We start from the raw sequence: 24789 nt of genomic DNA on the forward strand, positions 1-24789 counted from the left end.
CAGGGAAAAAAAAGTGGAGTCGGAGGAGATTTGCTGCGGGGGGAAAGCGGAGCGACCTCGGCCACTATCGGACTAGATACTCGAGGCAACTATATACATACGACCAGATGATTGAAGACTATCTGCATTTATAGATATCAGCGATTTTTCATCGACTCGATAAATGATCGCCGGTAATTCATCCAGTTAATGGCGCGGGATCGACATTTCGTCCATTGACCACTGTCCTAAATAGGCCAAGGCTGCCAATGAGCCTCTCCCCATCCCAATCTACATCCAAATTGAAAAGTTTGGTATCTACATGAGTCCGGGGGTTTTTGAACGATATATGACAAGTCATAGTGGGCCAATGACGGAGCACAACCTCGCATTGGACAAAATACCTATCAGCTGTTCAGAAAAAGGGAGACAATGCCCAAGGGTCTGCTTCAGTAATAGAAAGATGAGGAAAGATGAATGATAGGAAATTGGTGATATCAAAGACCAACGCAATCGCAAAGTTCAACTCCAGGAACCCTTCGCCCAATATTGTGCAACTAGCTGCCGAAATCATGCATTGCTGCGACAGTCAAGGAGCTGAGACCCCATTAACATATGGGATGGGAGTGGACAAAATGAAATGAAATGCAATCCAGAGTTGACAAAGGACAAGGGGGGGTAGGGGATAAGAAAAGGGAGAAGAGAATCAAGAGGGCGGGGAAATCATGATGCATCGTATGGTGCATGGGTCGTCACATCGTCAGTCTTATCAAGTGTCTAAAGGTCCTTGAAATGCTCCTTGGCATATTGTTCGCACGCCTGCGTCGTATATCAGTCGCCAACTCGATTCGAGGGACACAAACTCGGGGACCGTTACCTTGGCAGGCTTTCCAACTTTCTGCCCGATGACCTTCCACTTGCTGGCTTCGTATTCCTTGATCGCATCGCGGAGCGCTATCGACTACTCTTGCTTAGAACACGCGCCAGATTGACGGGCCGACAGTTTCCATGGAAATTACCTCGTCCTCGGCAAACTCAGCGTAGTGCATATCCTGCAGACATCGTTAGGGGCGATGATATAATGAGGAAAGCTGGGGGTGGGGGCCGCACTACCTTATACCAGTGTTTCTTCACGCTTCCCTCAGTCCGAGCGGGGAAGGTCTGCGACATCCCGGCACGTCATGTGAGTAACTGTATAGCGATGGACAAACAGATGGGCTAGGCGCTTACCTTGGCGATCTCGCTCCAGCTTCGACCAGCATCGCGCATAGTCTTGAGTCGCTGCTCCTCTTCCGCGGTCCAGGGGGTGTTGGTTCGACCCTTCTTCTTAGGAGTCCCTTCTGGGACGGCCTCCCCCGTCGCTCCAGTGGATGCTGGAGCTGCCATCGTCGACGCCGACCCTGACTGTGAAGCGCGTCGTTTCCGGGGATTCGAGGGGGGTGTCTGTGTTGGGGGCATAGGAATGCCCTCAAAGGAAGGCACTCTTTGAAAAGGGTTGATTTGCTGTTGAGCTAACAAGTGAGAGGGTGCGCTGGTGGGTACGGAAGTTTTGATTCGCTTGGATGTTGGAGGGGCCCTGGTGAAGACGAGGCGAGAGGGGTGACAATGGTTAGTGGACACCACACAATAGGAAGTGAAAACAATAGCCAAGTCACAATGGAGTCAAGCACAAAAGAGAGACAGGTCAACGTATACGCGAATCCGCTCTGGTTCAGCACTAGACAGTCCAGGAGAGAACCGTCGTCGCAAAATGATAACAATAGCGGTTATGGCCGTAATCAAAGAAGCGGGGCAGTACATAGGAGACGGTATATAGCCCCATGTAGGGTATACTCCAATCCGGTCACAGAGATCAGAACAGACAGGGAACAGAAACCAAGGTAGATGGCCTCCAATTACTCGGCACTATCTCAAGGCATAGTACCTCCGTATGTGAGCAGGATGAAAAGAGGAACTTACGACATGATGGATGATACGCAGTTATCCCAATCACGCTGCGTTGATTCATCTGTAGATACACATGCTTAGGAGATTAGCAAAACTGCTGTTCCAAGATGTCCCGTGAAGATTGGCCTGTCAAAATCTAGAGAAGCAAGCTTTGGTTACACCAGAAAGCAACGATGACACGGGCGCATACCACGGCGTGGCAGATGGAGGGGGACAGGAGAAAAAGAAAAGAGGGAAAGGGGGAGGACAGAAGTAGAAGAAGAGGTAATTAACCATTTCATCGCAGTAAGACGGATGTGGAATTTCACAAGAAGAAAGTACTCAGAAGAAAAGTAAGAGATGTTACATGCATATAGATTGATACTGGATTGGAGACGACGGGATATCAGGTCAAAGGCGGGGGGGAAGCTTGGAGGGGGAAAACGTAGTGAGAGGGGAAAGGAATGGGAAGAGGAGGAATAATATAAAACAGGCTTAGGCACAGTCAGAAGAGGACCGTTCTAGCACCGTCGCAGCAGCGGTAGTAGTGGTGGTGGTGGTAGTAGCGGCAGCAGGAGCAGTAGCAGCAGCAGTGGGAGTAGAATCAGGATACAGAGGCTGGAAATAATACGGATGAGGAGGCGTACTGGAAGTCGTGATAATAATAAGATGATCTGGTCAGGACGGGATGGAGAGAATCCTTGAAAGTCAACAAGAGGGCTTCAAAGAAGGCTTACTAGTCAAAGTTCATGGTTGAGGGACTTGCTCTCCTCAAGCGGGGGTGGGCCTGGTTACATAAAAAGATGGAGAACAAGTAACACTGGAGGAAGAGATCATGGATGATGAAGAGAAGAGAAGAAGAATGGCAGCTGTAGGAGTCGTCGTCAAAGAAGGCGTACCAGGGAGATACATGGGAAAGAAGGGAAAAAAAGGTCATGGGCTGGGATGAAGATGCAAGTGATAAATTTAGTCCTAAAGTGGCATCCGGACTATCTTGGGGAGTTGATATGATTGATGCCGGAGGGGCGAAAAAAGCACGAGTTCGAAAGGCTAAACTGGGCTCGAGTCACCAATCCCGTCAGCTCCGACTCGCTGCTTCTCTTTTTATCTTTCTTTTGTTTTGATTTATTTCCTCCTTTCTTTGCGGTTGGAAGACGGGCTCTATTTCTATAGATCTTTACTTTTGAGTTAACTCCAGACAGTCTTGATCATCGTGATTTAGTAGAAAGACACCAGTGGATGTGTAGTTTACTCCGCACTTGTGAGATATACACTAGATTGTACTACTAGGGTAGTAGTGGCCCGGAGCAAGCATAACCCCTCCCTCTAAACACCTAATCATTGTAGGTTATGGGAAAGCAAATGGGCAGACCTTATATTGATGATATGAATTAGCTTTCCTTTGCACGGATCACATACTAGGATATACTAGGATAACAAGGTGATCTCCACTTTCAACCTACACAAACTATATTAGTTGTATACTTCTCGAGCGGATATTCCTTGTTCTCGGCGTCGAATATCAAGTTCGATATCTAGATTGACATGTACCATTATCACAGTGATATTCCAGCACGCTAGTTAACAGCATGGAAAAGATGGTGATAAAGATGGTCCCCAGCATAGCTTCTGAGTCGGTTCAAGATCCCAAGGCATAGATTCGAAGATAGTATAGAGTAACCAAACACACTTGCTGACATGGGACAAAAGACCAGACCAGCCGACCGATAACACAGTCCCCACCCAAGCCAATGAGGAGTCAGACGGTGATCCGAGCTCCAGATCGACTATACTATATGAAGGGTTGTGGATTCTTCTTACTAGGTTTGGTAGGCAGGAGCCTTTTCTCCGCATCCGTGTCAATCAATAACGGGAGGCTGGGAAGCGGGGTAGGTCACCACCTCTTATCATTCACTCGATACTGAGGATGAAGTAAGCCAAACTTCTCATGGGAAGAATAATGAGTAGGGATGGTGTTCACAGTAGGACGATCCATAAATAAATAAAAGACTTGGGTAGCTAAGGTAGATATATATCCACGTAGGAAGTATGATCTATGCTACCAGTCGATCATGCCGTACTGTGTATGCTGACAGATGCTTGACATTGTATCTTCAAGGTACTAAATGAATGCTTGGATGAACAAATCAGGTGCTACTTCTGGATCATTATCGATGTTTTGTCACAATACAGAAGCCACGCTAGCATAGCGTCATTCACCAGAGGGATTCAATCCTGAGTTTGATACATTGCTGTTCTCTATCTTCAAACCAATTTGACAGAATTGTTCCATTCTGATATACCTGACAGTTGTCGGTATGAAGTGTACACCGGTACACCATGTAATCGGCAGATCCAGAGACACCTGTCAGATCTAGATCAATCTATTGACATCTGCTATCTATAGACCATTGCTCTGAAGTTCTGAGCGAATGCTTTCCCTCTCTGATGAGTGTCTCCTTTCAGATGTCTAGCTGGTGTATGTCACATTATACTAGGATATTTTAACATGATACATCTAGCAGTCCAATGCTATTGAATAAAGACGAGATACGGAGTACAGACGATGGAGAAAGTATGGATACGTCGATCCGGGTGATCATTGATCCGGGATCCACCGCTTGACGTCACGTTCTGAATCACATGATGGACACGCGGCTTACCCCAGAAGGAGTCGACAATAAGACACCTTAGCTGTGAGGAAAGCTTTCCGCTCTGTTCGTCATCGTCCCCGTGCCTCGCACACACACCGACTCTCACAGGCGTGCCTTGTGGAACCCAGCTGTCCCTCGCGCAAGTTTACACCTCCTACATACCTCTACCCATTCTTCTCTTTAGCCAGCCACCCTTATCCATCACACTTGTTGTCAGCTCCTCCCATCGACCACTTCCGCCTTATCTTCTCGAGGCCACTTGAGTTTCCAAGGTCGCATTCACCTCGGAGCTCCGTATATTGAAAGACCATACCGAAACTCATCGGTTGGTGATGGTTTGAGTGGTGACGTGCAACGGTCTGCCTCTTTTCATCGGAGATGGGTGTCTTGCAGCTGAACGTGTTTCGGTTACTGGGTGACTTGGCCCATATTTCCTCGAAATGCATCCTCATATTCGCCATTCAGCGAAACAAGAGTGCCGAAGGTGTGTATCAAATCCCGTCGGTTCGTCGTGACTCGTGCTTGTAGATCCTGACGACTCCGATTTCGCAGGGGTATCCCTTCTCACCCAGGTGCTCTATGCCGTGGTCTTCGTTTCGCGCTACCTTGACCTGTTTCGGTCAAGTGGATGGGCGTACGTTTACCTCGTGTTTTTCAAGTTCTTCTACATATTCTCCTCCTTCTATATCATCTTTTTGATGATGAAGGTTTATCCGCGGACACGAGAGAGGGAGCGGGCGTGGAAGCTGGCTATCGGCTCCGTCGGCATTTCCTTCGTTCTGGCGCCCATCGTGATCCCGATCTTCCACGGACGGTTCCCCGGACATTGGTTCACGGAGGTGAGTTGGCTCTTGAAATAATCAATGCTTGCGACCACGCTGACTGGTGGGGCGAAGATCTTTTGGACTTTCTCCATCATTCTAGAATCCGTCTGTGTGCTGCCGCAGCTGTTACTTCTGCGCCAGACCACAGTTCCCACCGTGCTCAACTCGTATTACCTCGTAACGTTGGGCTCCTATCGAGCTTTCTATATTCTGAACTGGTTAGTCCGAGGTCTGGGATCGGAGCATTACTGGGAGCCCATCGCAGACATCTTCGGCATCATCCAGACTGCCTTCTATATCGATTTCGCTTGGGTATACTATACGCGTCAACGCGTCAAGCTCCGCAACGGCAGCATAGTCGACGCGGAAGACTTCCGAAACAGCTGGCTGGTGAGCAAAGTATTGAACTTCCGGCAGCGCCGGAGCGTGGACGAGGAGCAGAGCCTCGGCGATGGGGAAGAAGACAACGGGTCATTGGAGGGAGACCGGCCCAGAAACAACCGTTGGGGTGCGCGGGGGGTTTCCATCGCGGCCGACAACACCCTAGATCGACATAACGGCGAGACCGGTGATGACCTCCATGATGGACATGGGGGGTTGGAGGGATTCGTGGAGGACGATGATGCTCACTGGGAGGACCACACGGACGGTTCCAAGCCTGACAGGCATTCTCCCACTGTGGCAGGCGACCGGGGTTAAATTTACATCCCGGGTGATCACGACCTCCAATCTTACTACCTTTTGAGAGAAATTTGGCTGCAATTTAAGAGTTGGTCACCGTCAGTCGCGATGTAGTATATGATCGACCCTTACGTCTCCCCTTTTTTCCCCCTTTTGTTCGTTTATCTTATCTTATTAGATGATGTCAGTTCTAAAATAGTGCGGCGCAGCATAGAAGCATACCATACCCCAAAGGACCATCCATCCATCCCCTAGCCAGCCCTGCGGCACAGTCATCTCGTTAACTTGAAAAAGAAAACCCCATACCTCGCAGAGCCATCGCGATAGTTATAAATAGCAGGCAAAGAAAACAGACCGAGATCGTTGTTTCAAAAACCGTCCGAGCCATTGCTGCGCCAGGACATAGCCACGACAGCATGTATACAAGCGAGCAAAGTGGTCGCGACAAGCGTAGCGTAGCGAGCGACTAACTAAGCCCACCCCTGCCAGGGTTTATAGTTAGTCGAACTGGCCCCGGGGAAGAGATGGGGGCGGGATTTCGTGGGGCTAAAAAGCCTGATCGGCCCCTCATTTCGTAGTAATCTTCGGGTGGAAACTAGAAACACCACTGATAATGTCAGATGGTAGGTACTTGTTTGTTTTCCTAATGATGGTGATTACGGTTTCTGCAATGAGATGAAACTACTTTGGAGTAATCATCTGACGGTTTGCGTGGGTTTCAACTTCTCACGCTCTAGGCGTGGGCCTAGGATTACCAGATAGATGATCAGGTATAGTAGACCGGCTGATATCACGTGACAGAGAGTGGATGCTGATGTCCGTAATGATGTTTTGCGGTCCACATAGTTAGAATCGGTCTGTCTGTCAGAGGGGTATGGTGATGACGTTGAGGGCGAAATGCAACGGTCAGGGTTGTCCTCGCATGAGAATCATACCGATCAAAGGCTTAGACGGGTGTTGTACGAGGGAGTGGACAGCAAGAACGAGGAGTTCAAACCTTATGGCTGTGCTTAAGCGCCGCCAGCGGCAACTCAGATCCACTACGGACGCCTCCAATAGAATGAGAGCGGGAAGAGAGTTAGACAGCAATGGACATCGCAGTTTTAGGTTTACCCTTTGTTTTGTTTTTATTGATTTACTTTTCTAATTTTTTTATCTATCTATCTATTTTTTGGAGCGCGTAACAACTTTGTTTTTATTATAGATTCTCTACTTTTTCCTGTTCGGGGACACGTGGCTGAGCTTGCATGCAAACAACCGACAGGATCAGAACGGGCTATCTTGCTTAACGTCACCTTTCCTTCCTGGGAATGGATGGGTCGAGTGATGTTTTCCACCGACTCTATCTCACCCATACCCATGTCACGTCTTTCAACCACTGGGCGAGGATTCTCTAAAGAGAGAGTGAGAGCATGAACTAAGTGGGCTATCACCGCAGGACCAGCGGACTCGGAGCGGTGGTAATCTACATCCTGGTCATCCCAAATGTGCCGGACCCTGATATCGACTAAGCCCTAAAACAGAGAGATACCTCTACTATCCAGGCCACGAACGTTGCTTTTTGCGCGTATCCCCCCCAGCTTTCGGGGCTATTCCTCCTACGCAGAGATCATCTTGGCGATCCTTTGCCTCTTCCACACGGGATGAGAACTCTTGGGCTTTTTTTTACTGCTTACCCTTACGCCCTAGGAAATCCTGGCGGATGACTGCCGTCGTTGAGACAGCCCGGATTTCTTCGCCTAGAATTTTCTCGCGCACGATCCTGGCCTGTTTGGGTTTGAACCATATTGTACCTACGTCGTCGTGACCTCCTGTCTCCTGATGGGTTAATTCATTTGGGTGACCGCTTCGAGTTCGAGGGAGAACGCCGGGAGGACTCGTGATGCTCGGTCCTCATCTGGCATGTTTTGTTTTGTAGTGTCTGCTGTGGCATCTGGTATCCAATCTCGCTTTCCCTAAACTTTAACCTATCTTATCCCTATTTTGCCTGCTTTCCTGTTAGATCGTCCTTCATTGTATCATCTTGATTCTTTTCTTGTCAGCTTCACACTCTGAGGAAGTCGGCCCGCTAAGCACTATTCGATTCCTTTGGCCCACCAGGGCCCATATTTCCCCGTTTTCTGGGCGCTCCCACTTTTCTCTCAACACAGTCGAACATTCAACGTACCATCCATGGGGTTCCAGAGCGATGGGAATGACGATCGTGCTTGCGGCTTTGCCCTCCTCGACACTACTAACCGCCTCTGCCTTACTCGACTCGTAGTAGACTGCCAGGTGGGCCTTAGGGATATGCAATGCCTGCGCCCCGAACCAGTTTGGGGGCTGGATTCGTCCCTTCCACACCCCCCATCTCATACCGTGTCATGTCGACGGAAAATAAAATAAGATCCGATAAAAAATAAATTCACAAAATAAGATAATAATAAAATGACAAAATTGAAAAGCCCAAAAAACAAATAATGAGACATGACTCTCCCTCAAAAGCGGGTGCCCTTCCCCTCCAGGATAAGCAGGGCGCTTAAGTGCAGGTACATCGTGGATTCTCTACCTCTGGTTAGGAAGCATCTTGTGCGGCAAAGTGATGGTCGGCGGTTCGTACGTCCCTTGGACGACCTCTCTCGACCTGTTGAAAGAAGTTCATCTGTCCGGTCCTGCCTTGTGAGGCATCCCGGCTTTGCCTGGTGTCCTGTCCGGTCGTATATGAACCTGCATGGGGGCTTGGGTGGTTGAGTCTATCTATCGTTCTTCCTTCTTTGAAGTCTTGCGGGTCTTGAATTATCTTTTGTGAACCCGGTCAGAGAACAAGCTGCAGGCAGTGGTTGTTGTTGCTTGCGAAGCACAACATCGATATCATCTTGTTGCGATTATAAGACCTTGGATATCGCCACCTCGAATAACCCGACTTAACTTACCCGCCGAACTCGTCCCCCTTCCCTGTCGTCCCTGTTGCTTGTCCTATTCGGTTGTTTCACCCTTGACCTCCTGTTACCGTATACCATCCTACCGGCTGTCCCCATGTTTCATCAGACGCCGGGAGACTATACCGGGCCAATGCCTTACGCCCAGAACCCTTCCCACCCTGGCGAAGGGATGGAGAATTACTACGAAAGCGTGCCATCCCAATGGCCCGGAGTGGAAGGCGTACGTACCATGCCATCCTGTTACGGGTCCGTCCCACTGGTACTGACTTACCCCTCCGCGGATTTCCAGACACCCTATGGCGACGTCGGCCATCCCTACAGCGGCGCAGCGGCCTTCCCATCCAGCCATATCCTAACGCCCATCAGCCTCCCAGACGCATCCTACCCCCAGCCGCGAGCAAGTCCCGTCCTCAGTCACCACTCACAAGAGTATGCATACCACGTCGCTGAATCCGTCCCGCCGCACGGGCTGGGCATCACGGCCCCCTTCCCGAGCGAATTCCCCCGAACCGTAACCGCCGATCTCCACCACACCCTAGAAGGCTCAGTCTACTTCGGCGAAACCTCGCTCTCCCCGGAACCATCACGCGCAAAGCGCACCCGGCGCAGCCCCCAGCCGATACTGCCCAGCCGCGAGACCCCCGTCAACATCCTCCCCCACCCAGAGGGTCTCCAGCGCCTCGAGCACGAGAGACAGCTCGGACCCACCGAGCCCCATCTTCATCGTCCCCGGGCTCCCGGCCGCGGGCGCAGAGACCCCCAGGCCGAGGAAGAAGACACCTTTGTGGAGCGTCTCCGCGAGCAGAATCTGGCGTGGAAGGTCATCCGCGAGAAGTTCCGCGAGAGGTTCCACAAGGATGCTTCCGAGGCCCGTCTGCAGATGCGTATGCTGCGGAGGCGCAAGGATCGTCTGGCTCGCTGGGACGAGAACGATGTGAGTATGTTCTCCCTCTCTTTCTTTTCTACTCCTGTCTCTCCCTCCTGTAGGATCTTGAAACTAACGATCTGACAGATTCAGCTCCTCATTAGGGCTCGCGAGTACTGGGAGCGCGAGAAGTACAACTTTATCTCGCAAAAGGTGGGCAAACCTCATCCATTCCACCTCCAAGAATGATATATCAACGATACTAACGAAACCAGATGAGAGAATTCGGCTCCCGAAGAGTCTACACCCCCCAACAATGTGAAGCCCAACTCCGCGAACTAGACGCCCAGCAACAACTCCCCCAGCGCATACCCCCCCAACGAGCAACAGACCCGCAACATGCCCGCCGAAGAGCAATACTCAAGGCTTCCCGGGCCTCCTCCTCAATTCCCGTAACGACGACCGTCCCTATGACGAAAGTATAACCCGCCTACTTTCCTCTCTTCCTCTTCGACTCATCACATTCTTCCCATCCATCCATCCATTCCCCCTTTCTTTGCTGTTTTCTGGTTGCATATACCCTTGCGCGGTGCACTACGAGTTATGTTGTTGCATGAGAATCCATTACGATATAGATGATTAGTACCTTATAATTTATTTCCTACAATTACTTCAATCGTTCAGTATCCGTGGTTCCTACGTATTGCTGTAAGCATAGCAAAAGTCTATGACATAAATTCTTACTATTGTCCACACAGTAGTAAATATAGCACTAGTCTAGTCTATACGACATGCATAAGGCATAAAGGGGAAAATGCAAATGAAAGAAAAAAGAAAATAAACCACACGTCTTATACTCCGGAAATTCTTCCGCACATGCATGTTCCCTGATCAGTGCAGGGGAAGGTTAGGTAAGAAAAAAAATTAAAAAAAAATAACAAAAAGGGAAAGAGAAGAAGAAATTGAACAACGGCCAGCAGTCTAAGCCCAAGGCATACTCAATCAGCCACTTTTGCTGAGCTACAGTATAGACAGACAGGGATGATGGATGATGGATGGATAAAGAATCTTAGTAGTTCATTCCGCGTCCTTGTTAAGCGCCACGCCCAGCCAATCCTATGAAATATCAATAAATATATGATAATAAAAGTTAAATAAATAAGGAAAATAATTTGATTCATTCATAAAATGGATCAATAAATCAATGAAAAAGGAAAGGAAAGAAAAGGAAAAGAAACAAACCCCAGAGCCGCTAACCTAATCCTATAGATTGACAAGGGTTCAACGCTGGCATGGGTCAAATACAGCCAATCGACTCTGGATACGACAGCATTGATAATAGATACTTCCAAAATGATAGGAACTATTAAGTTCCGCCAGGAAGATCTGAATCTCGCTTGGGTGCGGACAGTCTCCCTACTTTCTTTCTCCTTTCATTGTGAAAGGAGGATCTGAACCGGTTTCGGGTACGTACGTTTGTTTCGAGATGGTGAACCGTTTGGAGGAAACTTAAAGCATGTCTTGATGGAGGCCTTTTTATAGCCTCTTTCTTTCTTTCTTCCTTTTTTCTTTGTCTGGGGTGGAATTGGACAGGTACGGATGGGGACGTGGTGTTCTATTTCTAGGTTATTGACTTAACGGGCTAGTACACCAAGTGTCTATCCTGATTTGATTGATCATTTGTCAACGTTCATGTCGTGTCTTTGTTTTGTTTTCTCCTGGTTGGGCTTGTTCCGTCTCCCTTCCTACCTGTCTATTCATTCATGTATGTGCAGGATCCATAACAGCCTAAACAAAGGTATAATTGCATATGCTCGAGTGAGACACTCTAGACAAGGCGCATCCGAAGTGAGCGCATACAGGCTTAAATGTCAAGCTACCATTGGGTGTCCTGATAGATCGAGGGATTTTGACTCATGATCTTCGTCATCGTTTTGAACTGTACAGCCAACGTTACTGGGTATGATGTAATTCCAATGCAGACTCAACTGTCCTCCTCCGAGTCAAGATCCTCGTCCATAACGGGGAACGTACACAAGGCCGCGACGCCTCCCAAGCTATCCAATCGACGACCGCTCTCGTGATCCGAACTCAACACTCGGACCTCGCCTCCCTCGACGTCGCGCACGCGATCCACCAACGACACCCACCGTTTGCGCTCCGCCACGTCCTGAGACCGGAACAGACGGTTGGAGACGATCAGCACGCCGCCCCCGCGACCCACGGCGCCCTGGTCCACAGCCGACTCAACCTCCCGCGGCCCGTACGTCGCCCGATTCGTCTCCTTGCGCAGCTGCTCCTGGAACTCGTCCATCAGCTTTGTCTCGCGCGCGTACTTGGTGTCCGCTAGGATGCTCTTCACCGCCGGTGACTGCAGCACTTCGGTCAGGGAGTGCAGATATCCTGACGCCGAGTGTACCACCACTAGGCTGGGGACGAGGCGTCTCAGCGCCGGTGTCGTCGTCGCTGCAGCCGACTGGATGTGTTTCTGGAACCCGGCTGCGACGAACCCGGGGGATGCGAGCAGGATCGGCCGCACGGGCTCGTTGCTCGTCTGAGACGTCGCGCTCGTGTTGAACTCCATTTGCCGGAGGAGTGTGTCCAGAGTGGTTTGGTAGAACTTGGTCAACCCCTATCCAGCTCCTTGTTAGTCTCTGTTCGGCTTCTGTCTTTGAAAAACTGGGAGACTGGTGATTCTGTGATAGCTTACCTTATCATGATCACTACTACCTTGTCGCTTTCGCGGCACAGACATCTCCACCTTCTGCTTGAGAACAGTCTGAAACTGCCCGATGAAGCAGATATGAGCGACACCCTCCTGCATAACCACAGCAATAGCCTCCGCCCTCCTCTTACCACCCTCATCCACCGCATCCTTCAGCATTTGAATGGCGATACTATCCCACCCGACACCCTCCCCAGCAGCCCCGATCTCCTTCTCGAGCGTGAAATTGCGATTCAGCTCCAGATCGAGCGTGTGGTGCTGCCCGACCTTCGTGTGCGGCGTCTCGTTGATGATCTGTCCGCCGACGTGAAGCTGCGAGCTCTGTGGGTCAAAGTCTAGGCTCTTCACGCGGATCACGAGCGTCAGGTGCACGCGCGCTGAGCTTGTCGAGCCGGTGTCTTGCGTCGTGGTGACGCGGCGGATGGCGCTCGCGCGGAGGAGATCGCCGGGTCGGATGAGGTTGTATGCGTGCCACTGTAGGGAGAAGTTGGTTGGTTTGCTTGTCAAACTGGGTGGTAAAATTGGATGGGATGGCGGGGTGGTTATACCATGTCTTCGGGCTCCTCAGGACACAGGGTGACCGTTCCCGAGCCATTGAGCTCAACCTTATTTTTGATTAAGCGCATCGTGCGCAGTCTAGTAGATAGCAGGTAACTTCAAGTTGAGGTCCTATCTCGCTTTGTATTCTGTAGGCAAACGCGAGCCTGTTGAGGTGGGGTCGGGCCGATTTTCAAAGGACGATGCAGGGTGTCGTCGTCAAATGAGTGGCAAGTGGGACGGCGTGTTTTGATATATAGCAATTTAGAAAGAGCCTATAAGAATACCGGGTGTCTTGAAGTATGGTCGTCTGTGTTGTATGCAATGCAAGCGCCGTTGATCGACTCGAAAAACGAACTGTTGATGACGCTGTTGGAAGAGCGCACAGTCTGCCTCAGGCAGAAGCGGGACAATTCCAAAACGGACTAGTGCGGATAAGGAGTCCTTATCGATAAGGCGCAATGGCATCAAGGACTCACGTCACCGATGAGATCCCCTCCTGTTCTACCTCGTTTACGATATTAACTGATCTCAGAGGGTCATGAATTGATTTTAATAAGTCATTATAACTGCTCACTCACGAAGTCAACACCAAGATGCCCATCACCGAGCTCAATCAAACCGTGGGAGCCTCCGAGTTCGGTCTGCTAACACGGCATCATATCCGGCTACGGGAACCTGCCCCACGCTCCTGGCTCCGACGGCCTATCATTTACCGGAGAGTCTGTTTTTTGAATTCATTAGATGGATGAACAAGGATCCAGCTGGTGGGGTCTAACCGAGACGATGATATAATAAATAATAAATACCGGCGCCTCGGGGTCCTTGTCCCCTCGAGTTCTTATCAGATCAATTTACATACATCTCTATATTTGAGACCCCACACCAGATATTACCTACACCATGGCTCCCCTTTCTCTCCAGTCGACCCAGAAGATGGTTTCGGGATATGAGATCCCGATTGTTGGATTTGGTGTAAGTTTCTCTCTCCAATCGGACCTGTTTGTCTGGGAATTGGTGGAAAGCTTGGGGGCTGTAGCTAATTTCTTTAACAGGTTTACCAGACGTAGGCCTTCCCACTATTTTTTCCTTTTTTTTTTTCTTCGTCTTTTCATTCAGTTGACCTAGTTTGTGTTTTTATCTTTATTTTTCTTCTTGTTTATTAGTATTGTATTTTTTTTTTTTTTTTGAACTAGGTTGCTGACCATCATTAGTCCCCCCGACATCACGGAAAAGGTGACCATTAAGGCGCTGGAAACGGGATACCGCCACGTAGGTGCTCCGGATGGAAGAGAGATAGTCCCAGGCTGGACAAAGATTGATCTCTCATCATTATAGATCGACAGCGCAAAATACTATGCCAACGAGGCGGAATGCGCCAACGCCATTCGCAAGTCTGGAATCGACCGCTCTAAGATCTTCTACACGACCAAGGTCCCCGCTACTCACATGGCATACGATAAAGCCAAGGAGGCCATTGAAGCCAGTATCAAGGATGCTGCAGGAATTGATTACATTGATCTGTAAGCCGAACTTCCGGGACGATTCTGGGACACAAATTAACCTGGACAGGGTCCTGCTCCACGCCCCCTTCGGAGGGAAGGAAGGCCGTCTGGGTGCCTGGCGCGCTCTGGTCGAGGCCCAGAAGGCCGGCAAGATCCGTTCCATCGGTGTCTCCAACTATGGAATCCACCACCTGGAGGAGCTGGAGGCGTACATCAACAGCGGAGTCGGCGGCCAGATCTCTGTCGGTCAATACGAGATCCACCCCTGGTGCGCGAGGGAGGACATCGCCGGGTGGTTGAAGAAGCGCAACGTTGTCGTCGAGGCCTACTCGCCTCTGGTCCAGGCTACTCGGATGCGTGAACCCAGCCTGCAGAGCCTGGCAAAGAAACACAGCAAGACTCCTGCCCAGATCCTGCTCCGGTGGAGCTTGCAGAAGGTATGAGTCACCCTAAGGCAAGCGGGTTATTGAAAGAATACTGATCATTTGATTGTTTAGGGATATGTCCCTCTCCCTAAATCCGTGACCGATTCTCGGATCATCGAAAACACGCAGGTCTTCGACTTTGAGTTGTCTCCTGAGGACATGAAAAACCTGCAGACTGATGCGTATGAGCCGGTCTGCTGGGACCCTGCTCGGGACTCTCGTTTGTAAATGCCAGCTGAAATTTGTACCAAATTCTGGTATAGACAGTATATAGATTCTATTAGACATCCAGCTCTATAAAATACAAGAATACAATGTACACAGTGGAGCCATGCAAGGAGATAATCATTAAGCCAGTCGGCCGCAGATGGCCCGATAGTCTCGGCACAACGTAATGCCGTCAGTGCGCCTGCCGCGTTTATCGGTGTTTATCATCCTTACATCTCCGATCATCACATCAGCACCGCTTTGTGCTCACAGTCGCTTTGATTCATTGTTTGAACTACGATCATGTCCCTCTTTTTCCATGATACACCCCGCCCAAATGACTCTCTACCCACCCGCACCGGAATCTGATTCCCTCCCTTGAAGAAAAGCCCACCCACCCACCATGCCTACCTCCCCGCCTCGACGCACCTTCGAGAAATCCCGCACCGTCCGCCGCCGCTACCAACGCAGCAACAAGCGCCTGAAATTCAGCGCGTCCCAGATTGCGCGCATCGAACGAGAGGAGGAGCGCGAGCGCAAAGCCCAGACTCTCCGGGAGAAGGAGAAGAGGCGCGTCGCTAATCGGAAAAAGAAGGTTGAGAAGGAGGCGAAGGCGCGGGAGGAGCGACGCCGGCTGGGGATTCCTGATCCGCATGCTGCTACTGTGCCTTCTAGTCAGCCGCTTCTGTTTAACTTTTTGAAGAAGGGTGATTCCGCGTCGGTGACTCCGGAGGCGGAGACGCCTGGTGAGGAGACGGATCCTGGGGAGACTACGGAGGTTGTTGGGGATAGTGAGTTTTCTGCCTTCGAGGAGGAGGAGGAGGAGGAGGAGGTGAAAGAGGAGGAGTTTGGTGATGCGAATGTGTTGTTTGAAGATCATGTTCAGGGAGATACTCTGGAGACGGGGGGCGCGGGCGCAAATGGATCTACGGAACACGAGGGCAATCGGGAAGGCCCCAGGACAGAGGCTAAGGAGGAGGATGAGTTCTCCGACTGTTCCGTTTTCTACGATGAGGATATCCTGAAAAGGGTAGAAAACGTGACCCCAGCGGGCGGCATACCGCAGCAGGAGCAGGAGCAGCAGCCACAGCAACCTGGACGGCTCCCGATCTCCCTACCCGGAGGGGAGTCATTTTGTGACGATACGGCTATTTTACTCGAGGAGTTCAGCTATGAGTTTGATACCGACGAGGAGTTCGAGCGAGAATTGGCCCAGCTGGATGCGGTGTGAGTGTTCGTCTTATGGACTCTTTCTATTCCGCTATAGATACTCGACTCAATCATCCATTGACGGGCGCTATCCGACCCGACGGAGGGGAACCGCGCCGGTCGGATGACGGCGGGGCTGTCGGCTTACACGTTGATAAGCTGATCAGCGGTGTTCCCCGCTCTCCTCATGGGATCCTTCTAATTCGAGGATATTGTCTAAAAGAGGAGTGTATTGGGCATGTTGGTCGTTTTGAAAGAGCATGAAGCGTTCTAGAACTCATGACAGGATACAGGAGGCTCACCCGGGTAGGGTAGTTATATTGATCGGAAAGGCGTCGGAAAGCACAACAGCAATCGTGCGATGACGTCGATCTGCATCGTAGACGGAGGGGCATGGCTTTACGGGGTAGAAGTGTGAATTCGCTATCCGACAAATCATCGACCCCAACTTCTCACCTTCTCTCGACAACTACCTGTCGCTTAGAGACAATCAACAATCGCACCATCTCCTGAGTGAAATACCATCAACATGCCATACGTCGAAGTCAACAACCACAAACTACACTATGCAGACTCCCATCCAGATGGCGCGCCCGCCAACGGTCTAACCTTCATCTTCACCCACGGCCTCGGGTCCTCGCAGAACTTCTACTTCCCCATCCTCCCATACCTAACCACCAAACACCGCTGCATCACCGTGGACACGTACGGCGCAGCCCGTTCTCCCTACACCGGCCAGCCCATATCCATTGCGTCCATAGCCGCAGATGTCATCGCGGTGCTGGATGCGCTCCACGTCCCGCAAGCCGTGGTAGTCGGCCACTCCATGGGCGGACTAGTCGTGACTCTCCTGGGGGCTCAGTACCCCGACCGCGTGAAGGGCATAGTCGCCATTGGGCCGACCTACCCAGCGCCAGCCATAGCAGAAGTGATGACCAAACGAGCAGAGACGGTATCTTCATGTATTACCCCCTCCCCTTAAACTCTCTCCCCGTTGGACAGAAAATAGACACTAGAGTAGCAGAATCTACTAACACACCCCAGCCGGAATGGAACCCATGGCCAACACCATCCCCTACGGCGCCACAGGCTCAGGGTGCGCGCCCCTAGCGCAATCCTTCATCCGCGAGCTCCTCATCGGACAGAACCCGAAGGGCTACGCGGCGCTCTGCGGGGCCATTGCGAACGCCCCGAGCATCGACTATGCGGCCATCAAGGCGCCGTTTTTGCTAGTCGCGGGCGAGGAGGACAAGTCGGCGACGATGGAGGGGTGCGAGCTTATCTTTGGTGGGGTGTCGAGTGAGACGAAGAAGCTGGAGGTTTTGTCGGGGGTGGGACATTGGCATTGTCTTGAGGCGCCGGAGCTGGTGGGGAAGGCGATGGTGGGGTTTTTTGAGGGTGTTGCTGCTTGATTTGGATACTTTTCTTTTAGGGTTCGGTTTTATGTTATTTTGATATACTATGGTATCAGGATATACTACGGATTCAGAACATGTAGAAGGCTAGGAATTTGTAATATATTCCGAGAAAGCATAGATATAAAACACATTACATGGAGCTGGAGATTACCTCCAACAAGTACAAATAAAAGCAAACAAAAAAAGTAGATACAGAACAACCCCATCAAGCCGTCTTAGACTTCTCAAACGGCGCCATCTTCACATCATAGTTCAACTCAAGACTAGCCTGCGGGTCATCCTTGCGGGGAACAAAGTCGACGATGAGCGAGTCCTTGACGGCGAAGACGGAGTCGTTGGTGAGGTAGGGGTCTTTGCTATCGAAGATTTGAGTGGTGAGGGGTCTGTAGTCGTCGTGGGTTGCCTTGATATTATCAGCTTGGTGTAGGGGAGATAGCTAGGTAATGGGGTATAGAAAGTATGGGAAGTAAGAAGGTGGAGAGTTGGACGCACCATGAGATGGATGTGCGCTGGTCGGTAGACGTTTCGATCCATTAGATGGAGGAGTTGGGCTCCGGGGCCTGGCATATTGTTAGTTCTTCTTCTTCTTTCCTCAAAATTCGATAATAGCAAAGCAACTAGAAAAGAGAGAAAAAGAGAAGACATACCATCACCAGGAACCGGATAAGGCGTCGGCCTCAAACAATAAAACGCATATCTGCCCTCCTCGTCCGTCCGGAACTTCCCCCGGAGATTATGCTCGCACTGTTCCGGATCCTGCTGCTCATACATACCGTTCGTCGACGCCTGCCACACCTCGACGGTAGCGCCGACGAGGGGCTTCTTCGTCGCGAAGTCGACGACGCGGCCGTGCATGAAGGTGACCTCTCCGTCAGCCGGGGGGTTCTTGACGATGGTCTCGCCGTTCTGGCGTAAGGGCGTGTCGTGGCGGAAGAAGGGGCCGAGGATGGCTGTTGCTGTGGGGGCATCTTCGGCTTCTTCGGCGAGGGTGTAGGTGATTTCGTCGACGAGGCTATCTTTGTTAGACTTTTCTCTTTTATTTCTCTTTCGTGCGATACGGGTGGGTGTGTATAGCTAGATAGATAGGAAGGAGGAAACATACGACTCCAACCCAAAGATATCAGACATCAACTGTCCCTCATTTCGCTTCTCGGTACTCATCTGGCCCGCCCAATTCATCATCTGCACGGCGGCCATCCATTCGTCGACTGTTAGCTCGTTCTCGCGCGCATAGTCGTGAAGATGTCTGGTGAGGCTGGCCATGAGCTGGCGGAAGCGCGGGGTCACCTTCGGACCCATGGCGTTGATGACATTGTCTGTGAAGTTGGGGTCGAAGCGGTGGGTGGGCATTTTTTCAATCATTTTGCCTGATTTGGGTTTGTCGGTGTTTAGTTTGATATAGTTGTGTTGTATATCTTGGTATAGTAAGGTATGGACGGAGGAACTGTTTAGTAGATAGCTGATTCGGAGACAGACACTCCCGGGCGGAACATGAAATACTCAAGTCTCATCGACAGGGGTTCGAATCACGAGGCTGAGCAAGGTTGAGAAGACGAGGCTGAGCACGGTTTCGAAACGCAAGGCTGGGCCCATTGTTGTTTTGACCCCGCGTGGCTGTTATGGTTACAGTCGGAAGAGAGCAGGGGTGGAACTGGGGACGGGATGCGGGGATGCTGAGAGCCTGATCGGATGTAGATCGGATGGGTGAGTTGGTATCGGAACTGAGTCATCTTGATCATAGTATAAAATGGGTCGCAATATAAGGTTATAAGGTTTAGTCCTAAGGTCACTCTCGAGCGTTAAAGTGTTATATCTTTTGTGGTCGAGTGGTAATTCTTTTTGACAGAATGTTTGTAGTATGTATACTCCGCACATGATGGTCCACTATAGGCAATAATATAGCCAAGTGTATACAATAGATCTATAACTTCATTCAATCAATAACAACTACAATCACCTCCTCCTTCCTCTACCCCCTCTCCCTCCTCTTCCACCTCCCCTCCCCTTAGGAGTCCCCCGACTCGTCAACTCAACCGGCAACTCCTGCAGTACCTCCCCCCGCTCCCAAATCTTCCCCAACCCCTGCTTCCTCTCCACAACAACATCCACAAACTCCAACGGAAGGATCTTCTCCCCCTCTCCCTCTCCCTCTCCCTCCTTAGAAACCGCAACACCCTCACTCAAAACCACATCATTCTCACTCCTCCAAAACGGAACACCCGCCTCCAGCGCCCGTCGCAAATCCACATAAATCAACACCTGCGCGTCGCGCCGCATCCCCGACACAACCGGCGGATCCGCCGTCTGCGTCGCTGGCCCCTCCAGAACCGACTCCAGTGACGGACCAGTCGCAAAGTGGATCTGGTTCCGCTTCATGCAGCGCAGGCCGCCTGAGGCGAGGATGGCGGGCCAGGTGCTGTGGAAGGTGCCGTGGACAACGGTGCGGGGGAGTTTGTCTGGTTCGTCGAGGGTGAGGCGCTCTTGGAAGGAGGCGGCGTCGACGGATTGGATGCTGTGGCCTTGGGTGGCGCGGATGAGGAAGTTGGCGGGGTTGGTGTCGGGGACGGTGAGGGCTGTTGCTGTTGTTGTGTCTTGTGTGGGGGTGTTTTCTTCGCCGTTTTTATTACTGTCGGTGTTGTCGTTGGCGTTATCGGTTGGAGGGGTTGTGGTGGTGGAGGTGGAAGAAGGAATATGGAGAAGCGCAAAACGCTTCTTGTCTGATGTAGCGACGGCGTCGCGGACTTCTGGAAACGTCACTTTGAGGGATTTGAGCCTATTCCACGCTAGCTGTTTTTCTTTAGGTTAGCAAATATACCCTTAGAGACAAAACATCTGCTCCGACTCAAACATAGCTATAGATATAAAGTAACATACCACATCCGCGACATTCGCATACCCCTGCTCATCCATCTTCAGACCCTCTTTCTCGGCCGCATGGCGGAGCAGACGGCTCAGTGCTTTGGACACGAGGACATCGCGGCTGAGGGGGCCTCTGCCTTTTCCTGGTGGAGGCATGATTTATCTGTATCTTGGTTTAAAAATGGTTGTTTGTTGTGTGTTGTGTCTTGTTGTGAGTGGGTGGGCGTAGAGCGGGGAGATAGATGGGTGGTTGATTTTTGAGATGAGCTGTGAGGGGGTGGGGCAGGATCGGCGTTTTTAAAGTATAGATTAGATGGTGGGAGGTTCCTGGCTGACTCACTCTCACTCTTTCTCTTCAATAGTCATCTTGATACATTTCTTGGCAGTATATTCACGATGATATGACAGTGAGTCATTAGAGGTTGAAGTGAGATAGTTTATTATTGTATTCTAGTTAGAGTGTGGTGCAATCTAGCATATTGACATTCGGACACCATTAGAACCATCAATGTTGATATATTGATCAACATCTAGATATATTGATAAACACATAATTAATATAGATAATCTATAGCACACCAAACAAAACAAAATAAAATACTTCATCACATCAGCGTGAAATGGGTATATCGGAAATCGAAATCCTAAACAAGTACACCACCACCCTCCACCCAAACCAAACCCTTTCATCTCCATGCTCTTGAAAAACCACAATATAAAAAAAATTCAAACAGAGAAGAAGAAGACTACCTATCACAAATACAATTACACTCCGCAACTGGACAAACCTTATGTCTCGCAAACCACTCCCTCGCATGATGCGCATGAAACCCATGATTACAATTAATGCAAAACACCACAAACCGCCTCATCATGTCCACCTCGGACGGCGTGCGTGAGTCGTCCTGCATGATGCTGTCCGCCGCGATAGCCGCCTTGGACATCGGGTCCGGCGAGCCCAGCCACAGCGTGCACACGCCGCAGCGGGGCATGTGGCGGCCGCAGCGGGGGCAGATCATGCCTGACATGGCGGCCGTGCCGAGTGGGTTCCCCGGTGTCGGGTGCACGACGACCTCGCCTGAGGAGGAGGAGGGCGAGAGCTGGGAGGACGCGTCGTGCTGTGTTAGTGGCCGCGTGCAGTAGTTGCAGGTGAGGCTGACTTGCTGGCGCGGCGGCTCGATCAGTTTCTGTCCGTCCCAGGTGATGGCGAATTTGCGGGATCCGACGTCGAAGCGGGCACGCTCGAGTTGTAGTTTCCAGGAGTTGATTTGCCAGCGGTAGGTCTCGCGCCAGGCTTCGAAGCGTGTGCGGCGCGGGGCGTCGTTGATGAATCGGGGTACAGTGTGGCTCATTGCTAGGACGGGGGTTTGCACGTCGTTGAATTTTTGGATGTAGGATTGGAAGAGGTCGATTGCGGAGTGGCCTAGGCCTGTTAGGATTATGCCTTCGATGTCGCCCTGGCGGATTGCTTCGTCTGTTGTTTCCCGTAGGTAGGTGCTTAGCTCGTCGTCTGGGAGCCATCGGATGGCGACCTCGACGCGGTACCGGAGCGGGAGTGTGGTCTCGTTAATGACAGAGTGCCAGTCGCCTTTGCTCACGAGCGCTAGGATCGCCCGCGCGTATGGATCGGTCAGCTCTTTGGCGATCTCGGCGCACGTGTCTTCCCAGTCCGAGTCGGTGTCGCCCTTGGCAGCTCCGGCAATGGCCATGGCGAGAAGTTTGTGCGCTTGCGCGGGTTCGTTGCTGCGCAGCGCCAGGTACGCCAGCTTGGCTTCGTCTTGGAAGACTGCCAGCGCGGCCGCTTTGGTATGCTGGTTATCGGCGGACAGCGCCTTCACGGCATCCTCTAGTTCGCGGTTGGTTTGCGCTGCCCCGCAGAGTCGCAGGCAGAGGCGACGGTGCTCTGGGCGTTGTGTCGGACGGGATTTCATTTCCGGTAGGTTCAGTCGTTCCTGAACCAGATCGATAATGGCCTCGCCAACGTGGTGGTTCACACCCGCACTCGTGCCCACTCGTCGGGCATCAAAGCTTTGGCCTGTAACAGTCAGTATCACCCATCCAGCGGGGACAAGTGACGAGACTCACCTAGATCATTGTTCCACACATCGTACACCCCTAGATAGTTCATATCCAAGCCATTCTGGATCATCGTCTCGCCGGAAGCGTCGGTTCGTGCGCCTATTGCTGTCAGTCGTTTCCAAGCTATGAGTCCGTAAATCCGGCATCACGTACGTTCGATCCAATCCCAAAAGCCCTGGAGAGACGGATCCTCCGCCACAATTTCCCTGTTGCGCGCCTCGTCGAATAGATAGCCCTCCTTGCACCGAAGCCGGTTCACCGTCATCAGGGTCAGTGCCTCTTCTGCCGTGAGACGTTTGCCTCCGGTGCCCAGCGACAGCTCGCGTTCGCGCACCTCCCGGCTGGAAAGCGGCTGCGGAGGTTGGCTGTTCTTGACGGCTGGCGCCTCAGTTAACACATCACTGCCGGAAAGAACGCGCTCGCGTATCGTCTCAACCATGTCCGAGGCTTTCCACTCGGGGGACGGCGCCGGACTCATCGTTTTGAAGCCGGCGAGTTCGTCCGGGCTGCCCCAGACCAGGGAGCCTTGGGACGACAGTCGGACCGGGGGAGCGGGGGGTTTCACCGCCACGACGTTGACTTTTCCGTTTCCAGATAGGGTTATGGCACTGGGTTCGTTGGACGCGGTGAGGTTGAGAAAGTCAAAAGATACGACTCGTTCAGACTCGGGGTATCCACGAGAAGGGTGATTGAACGGACTGTAGATATCCCGGACATGTTTGGTGTAAACCTGCTCCGGATAGTTCCTGAACGAGCCGTGGCCGAGGGTCTGGTCCATCGAATGCCGATAGTCCTCTGCGAGGTATTCTTTGGCGATGTCGTACGTTTTTAAGTGGCCCGTACTGGACAGCACGCCCAGACAGCCTCGTTTGGTTCGCGAGAAGCGAAGACTCCAGATAGAAGACTTGGGCGCGACGACGTTCCGGAACTCCAGAGCCGGGCCCGGCTGGATGTCTGGCCCAGGCACGTTCGTCGGCCCAATGCCCGGCGCAAAGCGCGACCCCACCCGTCGGTCCCAGACGCAAATGGTCGCCTCGTTGGAGGGCAGACAGGAAGCGATGTAGTTTTCGTCCAACCAATCGATCGCCAAGTTGTGGACGCACCGGGTAGGGAACTGCAACGACGGATTTCCTGGTCCTTCTACAGTTTCAGTCAGCGAGAGTAGCGAAGTAGCGACAGCACCAATTCGCAGGGAACATACCTCGCAAATCATAGATCCGAACAAACTGCCCCTTGACACCAGTAACCAACGTATCCGGCTGATCGCGAAAGAACTTAATACTAGTGATAGGCTCGGAGCTCGCCAACTTCCTCAGCGGCTCCACAAAGCCCCTCGCGCCCCTCATAGCAAGCCGCTGATTGACGTCCCAAATATTAAGACAGAAGTCATTGCGCACGCGATCCAAACCCGCAGCCAGCAATCCATGCGTGCTAAACGCCACAGCATTACAGTACCGCTGGTGCCGAATGGGAAACGAGAACGACTCAGCCTCGCTGTTCATGCGCAGGATGGTCGCATCGCCGGAGGACTGGCCGACGGCGACGAGCGAGTCGTCGACAGGCGACCAATCGAAGGCGCGGAAGGCGGGGACTTTGGTGTGTGTTGACAGCACCTCATGCTGGAGGGTGTGCCCGTCGAATCCGTTTACCTTGCATAGGTGGAAGGCTTTGCCGGCGACGTCCACGGAGAGGAAGCGTTGTTCGGCGGTGGTGGAGGATGGGGACCAGCGGATGGCGGTCTCCATTGTTGGTTATTTTATCTTTCTGTGTATATTTCCACCTCTCCCCTTTCGTGTCCTCTCTGCACCTTATTTCCTTGGTTTACCCCCCTAGGGGAGCGTATGGCTGCCCACAGCGATGCGATGCGACAGTCGACCGAAGTGGATGAGTAGGTGGATGTGATGCGTCGACGGGGGTCCGGTGGGGGTGTTTAGAAGGTACCGGCACGCGAGCCGCTGACAATTCAAGCACTGAG

The 24789-nt window shown here is 51.7% G+C and overlaps 10 protein-coding genes across 10 annotated transcripts; 6 read left to right on the forward strand and 4 right to left on the reverse strand.

Moving 5' to 3' along the window:
* Positions 1–689: 689 nt before the first annotated feature.
* Positions 690–2037, reverse strand: P168DRAFT_113543 (uncharacterized protein). Its single transcript, XM_024832571.1, has 6 exons — positions 1778–2037; positions 1210–1555; positions 1093–1140; positions 999–1031; positions 857–940; positions 690–798 (listed from the first exon to the last, which is right to left on the reverse strand). Coding segments are annotated over exons 1-6 (555 nt in total). The 5' UTR covers positions 1780–2037; the 3' UTR covers positions 690–756.
* On the reverse strand, positions 1964–2856 carry P168DRAFT_288459 (uncharacterized protein). The gene is made up of 2 exons (XM_024836790.1): positions 2643–2856; positions 1964–2551 (listed from the first exon to the last, which is right to left on the reverse strand). The coding sequence occupies exons 1-2, from the start codon at positions 2654–2656 to the stop codon at positions 2401–2403; spliced, it is 165 nt and encodes a 54-aa protein (XP_024695115.1). The 5' UTR covers positions 2657–2856; the 3' UTR covers positions 1964–2400.
* A 1776-nt stretch (positions 2857–4632) lies between these two features.
* Positions 4633–6375, forward strand: P168DRAFT_288460 (ER lumen protein-retaining receptor). Its single transcript, XM_024836791.1, has 3 exons — positions 4633–5043; positions 5112–5398; positions 5456–6375. Exons 1-3 carry the CDS (start codon positions 4938–4940, stop codon positions 6080–6082), a joined length of 1020 nt encoding a protein of 339 aa, XP_024695116.1. The 5' UTR covers positions 4633–4937; the 3' UTR covers positions 6083–6375.
* A 2704-nt stretch (positions 6376–9079) lies between these two features.
* On the forward strand, positions 9080–10335 carry P168DRAFT_316522 (uncharacterized protein; the record flags this gene model as incomplete). The annotated part of the gene is made up of 4 exons (XM_024840022.1): positions 9080–9205; positions 9275–9919; positions 9998–10063; positions 10126–10335. 4 exons carry the CDS (start codon positions 9080–9082, stop codon positions 10333–10335), a joined length of 1047 nt encoding a protein of 348 aa, XP_024695117.1.
* A 1055-nt stretch (positions 10336–11390) lies between these two features.
* On the forward strand, positions 11391–11802 carry P168DRAFT_113620 (uncharacterized protein). The gene has a single exon (XM_024832572.1). It carries the CDS (start codon positions 11543–11545, stop codon positions 11768–11770), a length of 228 nt encoding a protein of 75 aa, XP_024695118.1. The 5' UTR covers positions 11391–11542; the 3' UTR covers positions 11771–11802.
* P168DRAFT_288461 (putative translation factor pelota) lies at positions 11546–12756 on the reverse strand. Its single transcript, XM_024836792.1, has 2 exons — positions 12561–12756; positions 11546–12482 (listed from the first exon to the last, which is right to left on the reverse strand). The coding sequence occupies exons 1-2, from the start codon at positions 12732–12734 to the stop codon at positions 11835–11837; spliced, it is 822 nt and encodes a 273-aa protein (XP_024695119.1). The 5' UTR covers positions 12735–12756; the 3' UTR covers positions 11546–11834.
* Positions 12757–13987: 1231 nt separating this feature from the next.
* P168DRAFT_288463 (aldo/keto reductase family protein) lies at positions 13988–15345 on the forward strand. The gene is made up of 6 exons (XM_024836793.1): positions 13988–14087; positions 14168–14178; positions 14327–14384; positions 14451–14635; positions 14685–15054; positions 15115–15345. Exons 1-6 carry the CDS (start codon positions 14016–14018, stop codon positions 15268–15270), a joined length of 852 nt encoding a protein of 283 aa, XP_024695120.1. The 5' UTR covers positions 13988–14015; the 3' UTR covers positions 15271–15345.
* Positions 15346–15652: 307 nt separating this feature from the next.
* On the forward strand, positions 15653–16480 carry P168DRAFT_316525 (uncharacterized protein; the record flags this gene model as incomplete). The annotated part of the gene is made up of 1 exon (XM_024840023.1): positions 15653–16480. One exon carries the CDS (start codon positions 15653–15655, stop codon positions 16478–16480), a length of 828 nt encoding a protein of 275 aa, XP_024695121.1.
* A 254-nt stretch (positions 16481–16734) lies between these two features.
* On the forward strand, positions 16735–17999 carry P168DRAFT_113667 (alpha/beta fold hydrolase). The gene is made up of 2 exons (XM_024832573.1): positions 16735–17420; positions 17503–17999. Exons 1-2 carry the CDS (start codon positions 16988–16990, stop codon positions 17868–17870), a joined length of 801 nt encoding a protein of 266 aa, XP_024695122.1. The 5' UTR covers positions 16735–16987; the 3' UTR covers positions 17871–17999.
* A 951-nt stretch (positions 18000–18950) lies between these two features.
* On the reverse strand, positions 18951–24559 carry P168DRAFT_295600 (uncharacterized protein; the record flags this gene model as incomplete). Its single annotated transcript, XM_024838049.1, has 8 exons — positions 18951–19243; positions 19871–20663; positions 20751–20878; position 21082; positions 21524–22736; positions 22790–22913; positions 22968–23954; positions 24016–24559. The coding sequence occupies 8 exons, from the start codon at positions 24557–24559 to the stop codon at positions 18951–18953; spliced, it is 4083 nt and encodes a 1360-aa protein (XP_024695123.1).
* Between the last annotated feature and the right edge of the window lie 230 nt (positions 24560–24789).

Source organism: Aspergillus campestris (assembly GCF_002847485.1).
Source record: "Aspergillus campestris IBT 28561 chromosome Unknown P168scaffold_3, whole genome shotgun sequence".
Taxonomy (NCBI): domain Eukaryota; kingdom Fungi; phylum Ascomycota; class Eurotiomycetes; order Eurotiales; family Aspergillaceae; genus Aspergillus; species Aspergillus campestris.

Excerpts from the sequence above, each read along its gene's own strand:
- P168DRAFT_113543 (XM_024832571.1), bottom strand. Across the intron at positions 1,141-1,209 it reads GCTGGAGCGAGATCGCCAAG|ACCTTCCCCGCTCGGACTGA; the intron begins GTAAGCGCCTAG and ends GGGATGTCGCAG. Across the intron at positions 941-998 it reads CTGAGTTTGCCGAGGACGAG|TCGATAGCGCTCCGCGATGC; the intron begins GTAATTTCCATG and ends AAGCAAGAGTAG.
- P168DRAFT_288460 (XM_024836791.1), top strand. The coding sequence starts at position 4,938 with ATGGGTGTCTTGCAGCTGAACGTGTTTCGGTTACTGGGTGACTTGGCC. Across the intron at positions 5,044-5,111 it reads GCGAAACAAGAGTGCCGAAG|GGGTATCCCTTCTCACCCAG; the intron begins GTGTGTATCAAA and ends CCGATTTCGCAG. Across the intron at positions 5,399-5,455 it reads CCGGACATTGGTTCACGGAG|ATCTTTTGGACTTTCTCCAT; the intron begins GTGAGTTGGCTC and ends GGTGGGGCGAAG.
- P168DRAFT_113620 (XM_024832572.1), top strand. The coding sequence starts at position 11,543 with ATGTCGTGTCTTTGTTTTGTTTTCTCCTGGTTGGGCTTGTTCCGTCTC.
- P168DRAFT_288461 (XM_024836792.1), bottom strand. The coding sequence starts at position 12,734 with ATGCTGAAGGATGCGGTGGATGAGGGTGGTAAGAGGAGGGCGGAGGCT. Across the intron at positions 12,483-12,560 it reads GTAGTAGTGATCATGATAAG|GGGTTGACCAAGTTCTACCA; the intron begins GTAAGCTATCAC and ends GGAGCTGGATAG.
- P168DRAFT_288463 (XM_024836793.1), top strand. The coding sequence starts at position 14,016 with ATGGCTCCCCTTTCTCTCCAGTCGACCCAGAAGATGGTTTCGGGATAT. Across the intron at positions 14,385-14,450 it reads TGGAAACGGGATACCGCCAC|ATCGACAGCGCAAAATACTA; the intron begins GTAGGTGCTCCG and ends TCATCATTATAG. Across the intron at positions 15,055-15,114 it reads TCCGGTGGAGCTTGCAGAAG|GGATATGTCCCTCTCCCTAA; the intron begins GTATGAGTCACC and ends TTGATTGTTTAG.
- P168DRAFT_113667 (XM_024832573.1), top strand. The coding sequence starts at position 16,988 with ATGCCATACGTCGAAGTCAACAACCACAAACTACACTATGCAGACTCC. Across the intron at positions 17,421-17,502 it reads AGCAGAGACGGTATCTTCAT|CCGGAATGGAACCCATGGCC; the intron begins GTATTACCCCCT and ends AACACACCCCAG.